At 49.2% G+C, this 9990-nt stretch overlaps 1 protein-coding gene and 1 pseudogene across 2 annotated transcripts; one reads left to right on the top strand and one right to left on the bottom strand.

Moving 5' to 3' along the window:
• Nucleotides 1-1501: 1501 nt before the first annotated feature.
• Nucleotides 1502-1657, top strand: LOC105820489 (annotated as a pseudogene). Its single transcript, XR_001138009.1, has one exon. The product of XR_001138009.1 is annotated as a 60S ribosomal protein L39 pseudogene (transcript).
• A 3455-nt stretch (nt 1658-5112) lies between these two features.
• CLC (Charcot-Leyden crystal galectin) lies at nt 5113-8930 on the bottom strand. Its single transcript, XM_012656972.1, has 4 exons — nt 8916-8930; nt 7425-7501; nt 6689-6899; nt 5113-5226 (listed from the first exon to the last, which is right to left on the bottom strand). The coding sequence occupies exons 1-4, from the start codon at nt 8928-8930 to the stop codon at nt 5113-5115; spliced, it is 417 nt and encodes a 138-aa protein (XP_012512426.1).
• Nucleotides 8931-9990: the final 1060 nt, after the last annotated feature.

The following is a 9990-nucleotide window of genomic DNA, read 5'->3' as shown; positions in this document are numbered from 1 at the left end:
GAACAAAGAATTCTAGAAACATACCCGGACTTTAGAATTTGTCTCTTTGTGATGTAGAAGTTGCTATTAATACTTCCCCTCCCCCAGTTCTGTGGTTCTGATTGGCTGACTGATGCTCTGCCGTTTCTGTGTTCTTAAAAGGTATGGCTAACTGTAGGGTTTCTGTGGCAAATCTGATGAAGATTATGGCACTATCCTTTTCTCTCACCTATGAGAACGACAAAATAAAGCCCAGGATTCTGCTCTATTTCCTATGTACCAAAGAATATGGAAGTCGACCTCATTTACATTCCAAATGCTGCTCTGACATTGAGCAGATAGAAGGACCTCAGCTATGGAAAATCCGGCTCCCCGCTGTGGCTAAGTAAGAGCTCTCAAGGAGAGGAGAGAGACCAGCTTCCCTTTGTGTCCCAGCAGGGATCCGGATCTGTCTGTAACCAGCTTGGACAAGACCACTGAAACACCATTTTCCTGATAGAAAGTGCTGATAAAAAGAAAATTGGGTAAGAAAAATCACACGTGTATAACATTCAATGTCATCTTCATCTTCTCGTGGCCCGTGATCCTCAGTATTGATCCATGCAATTTGGCGGGAGTCCACATGTGAGTCGTTGGAAATGCAGCCCAAAGAGAGTCTTAAAAATTCGATGCTGCTCTAATAGCGTGAGATATTTGGGAGCTGATCGGCTTGGAGATCATTCTGATTCGAGGCGTGAGTTTTCTTTCTTGTAAGAGATGAGAATTGATGGAATGAGTGTTCCCACTCTGGGCTAGCAGGAGAGAAACTCTAAGAGGTAAATCTGTATCCTTGAGAGCAGGGCCCTGCTACTCCAAGAGGATTGGTGTGTGGGTAGAGGGGTGGTTCACAGGAAGCTCAGGGTAGCCCTGTCTCTCTGCGATGAGTTCTCTCCTCTGAATGTTTTCAAATCTTGAGTGGCAGGTGAAAGAGACACACAAGAAGTGGGGATTGGTTCCTGTCTAGCTGGTCTGGAAACTTCCCAGCACTTATCCGTAGACAGCAAGCTGACGCGGGTTCCCTGGGCATCGATCTTTCTTCATTCTCTCTGGACAAACTGGGACATTGGAAAGGAATATGCAAGTTGGGTCAAGTCGTGAGCAGTTGTGTTGGCCAAATTGTTGTACTGAAGCCCGGTGCTTCCACTGAAAACGTGGAGAAATAGTCTCTGATGATGAACTTCTTGCCTTCGTAGGGGAGAAAGCAAGGGTCATGGTTGACACTATAACAAAAGACAGAGTAATGAGAGAAAAGCATAACGAATTTCCTTAACAAAGTTTTATGTGACATGGCAGCCTTTAGAAATGAAGACCAAGGACCCAGGGAAAACAGTGTTTTTATGCCAGGTCTGTTGAAAGAGGAGGATAGTTGTGGAGAGCCATGACTGGACAAAAGGGTAGGATCTAATGGTAAGGAACTGTCCGTATTCGCTCTCTCTCCCCTTCTCCGCCACAGTGGTGCGTGCGGTTCACTGCGTTTCTCGCCATGTCTTCTCACAAGACTTTCAGGATCAAGCAATTTCTGGCCAAGGAACAAAAGCAAAATCGTCCCATTCCCCAGTGGATTTGGAGGAAAACTGGTCATAAAATCAGGTACAACTCCAAGAGGAGACATTGGAGAAGAACCAAGCTGGGTCAATGAGGAATTGGGCGTGCGAGAGCACACATATTTATGCTCTATATCAAGGTCACTATCATCTGACCGTAGCAAGCAAATGTCATTACTATCCCGACAGTCAGACACATTTCACTGGAGAAATGATTTTTCTCTTCGTTTATATGCCCTGCACTAATAAGCTGGTCCAGTAATAAATATGCGAGACCTTTTGTTTGAAAAAAAAAATGTCCGGATTCTTCTTGGCCTGTGTAGCATTTCTTTCCTCTGGGTGTAGGGAAGGGCACCTACCGCACGTGTACCTTTGGGGCATGGGAGAGGGGGAGGTCAGGGAGTGGTCTTTCTAGGTCTTAAGGCTTTCTCTGGGGAGAGGAATTCTAGTTTCTATGACCCACTTGGGAGAGAAAGGAGGATGGAAAAAGGTCAGAAAGCCCTTGCTTCCGAGGCCCTCCTAATCTCCTTTAGTTCAAAGTGTCAGCATGCCCAGGTGCCATACTTTGGGTTGTCATGTACTGACCCCTGACATGTTCTCCAGCTGTCAATGCTACCCACAGACTGATCCTACCAGCAGCTCAGCCTTCAGGGCAGAGCCTTCGGAACCGGGGAGGGCCTCCTCCATGGCTCCAGCTTGGCCAAGGGTTTGGTGATATTCTTCTGCTGCGTAGGCTTCATTTCTTTTCATTCTCCTTCTTTTTTTTCCTCCTCTGTAACAGCCTAAGAATACTGAGAAGTGAGGAGGGGAGAGTTAGTGAAGATTCCAGAACCCCAAAAGAGATTCCAGTGTTTTTGATGCCGTTTGTTTCCTGTGGGTTAGTATGGAAATTCCAAGGATGACAATGGCAACCATGGCTTCCTTCTACCACATTCTAGTGGGTAAAGCATGTCACAGGTCCACACACTATTAGGGAGAGAGAGGACATAGATTACACCTATCGATGGGAGTAGCTGCGTGTGTATGAGCGGGAAGAAATGACAGGAGTTATATTTGGAGACAAGCCACCACACGAGGATGACAAATAGAAGAGTTTCCTATGGAAAGTATTAATTAATTAATTAATTTTGGAGACAGGGTCTCGCTCTGTTGCCCAGGCTGGAGTGCAGGGGTGTCATCATAGCTCACTGCAACCTCTAACTCTTGGGCTCAAGCGGATCCTCCTGCCTCAGCCTCCCAAGGCTGCAGGCATGGACCACCACGCCCAGCTAATTTTTTGTTTTTTGTATGGATGAGGTCTTGTTTTCAGGACAGAAACATGGAAACTGCATTGTATTATCTTCCTATACCTTGAACTGAGAATTTTTGCATGTATTTATTTGCAATTTTCAAGTATACAATATATTATTACTAACCATAGTCACCATGCCCTGAACTTTGAGAACTGTTATCCACGAGTCTGTTATTTACTTTTCGATAGCGCTTCAACGAAATAAGCAGCCACATCATCTGATGTTTACTGTTGTGTCATTTGAGCCCTCCAGGAGGCAGATGCTGAGACGGGAGTGGAAGAGACTTGTTCAAGTTAATCCCAACGAGAGAGAAAAAGAGAGGGCAAGGCAGGACTGGGCAGGGAGAGCCTCACACAAGTGACACGGATTTCAAAAAAATCTCATACAACTCAATGGGGGGCTCCAGAGCAAAGACTGCTCATTAGAAGGGTCCTGCATTGGGTGGAAATGGCCAGGCCCTACTATCCCCAGCCATGCTCAATCATTGGCTGTCAACTAGCTGCAATCCTTGCAGCTAAACAGAAATTTCTTTCTTGAACAGGGATCTGAGTGGTGCACCTCTGCGGCTGCCATAATTTGACCTCATAATGTTCTATCACAGCAGCTACTTTATCTACCAAAGCATTGCATCGCGTAGGCAAATTCCTTTCAAGAGACCACCCAAATAACCTTTTTACTACTTAGAATCAGAGACTTCCTGGCACCTATTCTCCAACTAATAACAAGATCCCCACTGCCTTTAAAATCCAACCAGCATAGTAACACTTTTTGGCCCAAAATGGAGCAACAGGGACTGGATTTACTCTCCCGTACAAAACAATTGGAAAACTGGACAAAAACGTCTGAAGCAACACTTCTGAAGACTTTGGACATCAAGCAACAAAGAACAGTGATCCCCGGGAAAGGGGAAATGAAGTAAGCCCTAAAATTGCCCCAGGAGAGGGGGGGAAAAACATTGCACATGGAGAAACAACGACAAGAATGATAGCAACATTGCTTCTTGTTGGAAACAATGCAAGCCAAAAGTACTGAAAGAAAAAACAAAAAGCCTAAAAACCCTGCCACCCTAGTGTGCTAGACACAGGAAAATAACTTTCAAAGATGAAGCTGAAATAATGACTTTTTCAGATAAAAGGTGAAGGAATGCATCACCAGGAGACCCACACTGTAAGAAATGGTAAAGGAAGTCCCACACAGAAGCAAAATGCTACCGTACAAAAGAATAAAGAGCATTGGAAATGGTGATCTGTGGCTAAATGCCTTTTTGTTATTATTTAGATCTCTTTAAAAGATAACTGAATATTCAAATAAAAAATAATAGCAAAGTTATGGTTAACCAATAAAATAAAATGTTATTTAAAAAATAACAACAATATATTGTGAGATTTATAGCATACATTACAACACTGGTACAAAGTCTGTGAGGTGAGAGGGAAATATACTATTATAAATTTTTTTTACTACATGTGAAGTGCTATAATATTACTGAAGGCTTTTCTCGGAAGGGGTGGAGGATTCCCGGAACTGGGAACCCTCCCCATTTTTAACCTTGTAAGGCAAGTTCTGGGGGTTGCCATGGCATTTGTAAACTGTCATGGTTCAGGCGGGTGTGATTTTTACTATGCTAGTGGGGGTAGTTCGTTTAAGGACACTGTTACCTTACTTGTACGCATGCTCCAAAGATCCTCTTTGGTGACCTTGTTCATATCTCCACTTTGTGGCCTTTCTACCTCTTTCTGGTTGGTCAGTCCTTGGAGACCCCCGGTGGTAGACCAAACTTCTTTTCAGTCCTTGGAAGCCCCCTCTGGTCAATTTGTCCCTTCTAGTCGACAAAGCATCTCCTAGTGCCATCTGCTCCCCAGTGGACAGCCCCTAGACAAAGCATCTGTTTCCCTTCCTCCTTGTCCCAATCTAACAGGGTCTCACTCTTGCTCAGGCTGGTCTTGAACTCCTGGTCTCAAGCGATCCTCCTGCCTCAGCCTCCCAGAGTGCTGGGATTATAGGTGTGAGCCACCATGCCCGGCCCTCTCTTTGATTTCTTGATGCCTCCCACGGAAGCTCCAGGTCCCTCTTGGTGATGACCACTTCCCCTTTTTCCCTTAAAGCAAGAACCAAATCCTGTGAAGTTTGCTGACATTTTAATGACCAAGTGTGGGGGAAGGGGTGAGGAGGGATTATTCTGTAGATGGGCTCTGGGAATCCATGATCACGTAGAAAGAGGGACTCCTTGGTAAGGGGGAGCCTGGTCTCCTCCTTCTCTAGGCGTAATCCACTGAAGTCAAGGAGACATCTCTCCACACCTGCACCATCCTCACATCCCCTAGCTGGAGTCGATGGGCAAAGCTGTAATAGTGTTGGCCGTTTACCACCACCTACAAAAGGGAAAAATGTGTCAGAAACACAGCATGCCACCAAACAAGCTTTCAGTCTTCCTTTCCACTTTGTCCTTGTACCTACCCACACTATCCACCCAGAAAACTCCTACTCACATTTCAGAACCCAGTAGACATGCTTCTTTGAGTAGACTACTTTTTAGGACTGTCTCAGACAGTGGCTCTACTCTGTTTTCTGGGTTTCCTCTGATTCCTCCAGTGAGGTTCTAGCACTCGAAGGCAAGGTCTGTGTTTGCTCGACCTCCCACTAGCCTGGAAGATCCCGATGGCCAGAGGCTGTGTCTCCTGAACCTTGAATTCCTGTATCTCACGCAGAGATCGCTGTGGGTTCAGTGCTCCATTCGCCTTCATCGAATGCACAAGTTTGATGGGCCATTTTGTCTTTTGAGTAGCCCAGATTTGGACTAGTGACGGCAGAGAATAAAACCTGAGTGTTCTTAAAGAGGTAGAATAGTACAGATGTTTCAAAAAAAAAAAAAAAAGGATATTTTTAACAGCTTATAACCATATGAAAAGATGCTCACCCCACCTAAATCTTAGTAAAATGTCAATCTTTTGGCCCACCCATTTGCAAAGGAAAGTTTGAACATATATATTCTTTATTTCTGAGGCTTTGGAAAAAGTCACTGTTAGGTGTTAATTTGTCAAATTGAAAATGCACACACTTTTTGAACCGGTTATTCCATTTCTTTGAAATTATCTCCCAATATGAGTACTGGGAGGTTGATCATGACAAATCGTTGTATAGAAACCCTAATACAGCATCATTTGTGAGAGCAAAATATTGGAAACAACCTCAATGCCCATGAAAAGGGTCAAGTTCAATAATTTTTGGTAATCTTTTTGGAATACTATGCAATCACTACCAAAACGAGGCGGCACCATGGATAGCTGATTTCTCTAAGAATAGTCTTTGACAACAATAAACCGTAGCTCCCAAGGTGTAATGCATAGAGAAACCTGCACCGCCGTTTGTTTACAAAGAAATGGCTGCTTGCACAAGCATAGATCATCTGTGGAAGGAAAGTAGAGAAACTAGTAATAGTTGTTGTTCTGGGGTGGAGGATTGGGGTTCAGTGGGGAGAGGAAGACTTCATTTGGGGCTGATTAAAATAATTTTATTCAGATGCATATTTTATCCGTTTAACTACACGAAAGTTTAAATAACAGCATATGTAGAAATGATAGCTATGGGTGAAGACGGAGGAGATTCTCCACCTTGGGGGAAACGGCATGTGGCCCGACCTTGACTGTGGTCAGGTTTGGGAAAGGAGCTGAGAATGGCAGTACCAGCAGGATGTGTTCTGTGACCAAAGGCCTGGGGCAGGAGTCGTTATGGGAGATGGACCCCAAGGGACCCTCGGGGCCAGGCCAGGGGGAGCTGCATCCTCCTCTGGGAGCCCACGGAGGAGGCCGTGTGGACGTTCCCGGGGACACTCACCTGGTACTCATTGTGCAGCACCAGGATGCGCAGGACGAATGCTTTGCCGTCCGCGAAGGGCATGTGGGAAGACCACACCTGACCCTTCCAGCTCCCATCCTCACGGCTGCTCATCACCACAAAGTGGCCAAAGTACACTCGGAAGTGGAAGGCGATGTCCGACTTCTCGGTTGTCCCAGTGTGGAAATCCACCTGCAGCTGGGGGTCCTTGCTGAAGGGCAAAGCACACAGCCCGTTGGGCAGGTCCCCTCCTTGTGGTGGCGCACGCGCCCGATGCACACCCAGATCCTGTCCCACCTCTTCCCCAGAGCGGGCAGAAGGCCTCCCTGGCTGCCACTGTGCTCCCCGTCCCTGTGAGACTGCTCCAGCTCACCCCGCCCTGAGCAGTGAGATGCTCTGTCCCTGAGCCCAAGACTAAAATTGAGTCGAAGTCACTGACCTGGACCTCTTAGCTGTCCATCCCTGAAAATTCTATGCCCCCGGCTAAAGCGCCAGAGCCCCAACCCCTGAGTGACCTTTTCCCCCAGACCCCAAGACCTGCCCACAGTCCAGCAACGATAGGTTTGGTGGCTGGTGCCACAGGGCTCTCCAGGCCCTGCACCTGCACTGTGCCACCATCATGCCACTTAGACGTTTTCACATCCCTCGGACGTGAGCTAGTATTCTCTAATATTCTCCTAAGCTGATATTCTCCCTTCTCCTTCATGCCCTCACCCATGGGCCATAGAGTACTCACACGAAAGGGAGGAGAGTCGTCCCTCTGATCGTCACGGAAGACCCAATAGACAAGAACACATGCCGAGTGTGTGGCACCTGCCATGGGGATCAAGTGCGGATGAGGGGGGCAGGGCCAGGTGTGGGCTCCCCTCCACCAACAGTTTCCAGTGGCTCAGAGGTCGGAGGACACACTCTTGCGCCCCCCTTCTCCCCACCCTGCCACAATCAGAAGAGACGGGAGGGCCATAGTTCAGAGCAAGGGTTCAAGAGCCAGACTGTCTGGGTTCAAACCCTGGATCTGCCTCTTCCTAGCAGTGAGATCTTAGGTCTCTGCCTCAGTTTCCCCAGTACAAGGAGGATTACCAGACATTCCTGTGTTGGGAGATGGTCTCAGTAGCAGATGGGTCAGTAGTGATTGCTCATCACTGGCACGTGTGGGGCCTGTACAGGGGGCCACGTATCCGAAGTGGGGGGGTCCTTGCGGAACGGCCCTCTGGTTGTTTTCCACTCCCCAGCCTGGGAAAACAAGACTTGAAGATGTGAAAACTGAAAAAAAAAAGTTCACTGCAGAGAGAACAACACTTGTTGAAAGAGAGAAGGAAATCACAGAAGAGGAAACCGCGGGGTGCGGGACGCGTACGCGTGAGAGTGATCGCGGGCGCCGCGTGTCCCGCCAGGACGTGCACGGATTGTCGGACGCACAGTCTCAGCCCCTGCACACAGGGCGGGGGACGGGAAGTGACGGGCCCGGCTGGGGCTGAGGGGCCCCCGAGGCAGGGAGGTGGGAGCCGGTGGTCCCCGCGGCGCCCCTACAGTCCGCGTTCATCTCCCCCAGCTCTTCCGGAGAAGCCGCGTTTAAGGATCGTTCCTTCTGCTCTCAGGAACGCTCAGAGCCGAGGCCCCCGAGAACCCAGGTGCCCAGGGCCCTCGTGGACACACACGGGAAAACCTACGGTCACTTAGTCAGAGTCACGGCTACGTAGGGAAGGAGCTTCACGGGCACAGAAAGCCACGCATGTGTTCGCAGTTCAGCACCCAGTCACGGCATCGCGCCCCTGCTCACGGTCACACAGGCGCGTGCTACTCGGTGTCACACGCCTCCCCACGCTCCTGCGCACAGCTGCTTGCACTGTCCGGTCGTGCTCAGACAGGCTCACGGTCGCTGTCCCGACGGCAAAGCGCGGTCCCACCCCCGCCCTCCCTCACACCGCGCATCCCGGCCGGCTGTCCGCCTCCCGCACGACGTCGCCTCGTGTCAACAGCGGTCACTCTCGGTCAGGCGCCAGCACACGCGGGCACAGGGTCACGCTGGTCCAGGGGCCACACACCGCACCCCACGACGATCTCACACATCGTCTCCCCAGGGGCTCTCTCTTCCCCCCGACCCACAACTCTCAGGAAAACGTTCAGAATAGAAATGCTCGTATTTTCATCTCATAAAATCTTCCCCCTTTTTCTTCCTTTCTTTATGTGACTCGGGATTACCGAAGGCTGCGCCTTTGCAACCCACCTGTAGCCCTGACATCGCTGTCTTCTTCCAGGTGGCTCTTCCGAGCTGGGTCTCCTCTTCTGCGAGAACCTCCTGGAGTTGCAGCTCATAAATAACCCCTTGCAGCCCTGGGTCTGGCTGCATCCCTGTCCCTGCAGGGTGAGAAGGGGCGGGGTGTCAGGAAGGGACTCAGGCCTGTGTCTGTGAGGCATCGTCAACGCCAGTGGGGGTGGGTGGGGCAGGGGAGGAAGGAGGGGAGGGGAAGTGCACAGATGGGGTGACAGTGGAGCAGGGACAATGACCAGCCTCTGAGCCTCTCACGTAGCTGTTCCCCATGGTGCAGAATCCACCCCACCCAGGCCCCTGGACTCTGCCAGGTCAGGGCCCCCACACTCTGTCCCCCACACTGGGCTCTAGCCACACCCTGTCCTTTCTCTCTGGGCGGCCAGTTGCGTCAAAATCTCAGAGACTCTGCTTCTCCCACAGATTCTGGCAGAAGGGTGACATCCTTAAGTTCTAGTCTTTGATGTGTGTGCTCCTCGTTTCCAGCCCTGTCGGAGGACAGGTCCAGGTCCAGGTGGTGTGACCACAGCCATAATGCAGTCTTCACCTTGGGTGGAGGACTGAGGACCCATCCTCAAGTTCTCCTTTTGGGATGAGAGGAAACATTCCTAAAACCTGAATTGGGAATTTAAAGAAGGAATGAATTGGAGTTCGCCCTCCATCCCTCCCTCCCTCCCCCCTTCCTTCCCTCCCCACCTTCTGTCCTCGGTTTTATTGACTGTGAATCTAAACCATTCATAGAAAAGTTGATCCAAGTTACCAAATAATGTATATTATGATGAGTATTTATTAAACTGGCACTCGGGTAACCACCTCCACGTTCAAAGCATGTGACGTTGCTAACACCATTTAGCTCCTATGTCTTCCCTCCTGACCACTTGAGCTCCTCACCCCCATGGACTACTGTTCTCCTGCCTTTATTCTTTTGTTTTTCTTTTGTTTTTGAGACAGAGTCTCACTCTTTTGCCCGGGCTAGAGTGAGTGCCGTGGCGTCAGCCTAGCTCACAGCAACCTCAAACTCCTGGGCTCAAGC

This window comes from Propithecus coquereli, unplaced genomic scaffold, assembly GCF_000956105.1.
Source record: "Propithecus coquereli isolate 6110/MARCELLA unplaced genomic scaffold, Pcoq_1.0 Scaffold53, whole genome shotgun sequence".
Classification (NCBI taxonomy): Eukaryota; Metazoa; Chordata; class Mammalia; order Primates; family Indriidae; genus Propithecus; species Propithecus coquereli.
This window is presented reverse-complemented; position numbering and strand designations above follow the sequence as displayed.

Bases quoted from the DNA above. Each gene is read 5' to 3' on its own strand.
- CLC (XM_012656972.1), bottom strand. The intron at 6,900-7,424 runs GTGAGTACTCTA...TTTGCCCTTCAG, and splicing joins ACGACTCTCCTCCCTTTCGT to CAAGGACCCCCAGCTGCAGG. The intron at 5,227-6,688 runs GTGAGTGTCCCC...TCCCTTTTGTAG, and splicing joins TGCTGCACAATGAGTACCAG to GTGGTGGTAAACGGCCAACA.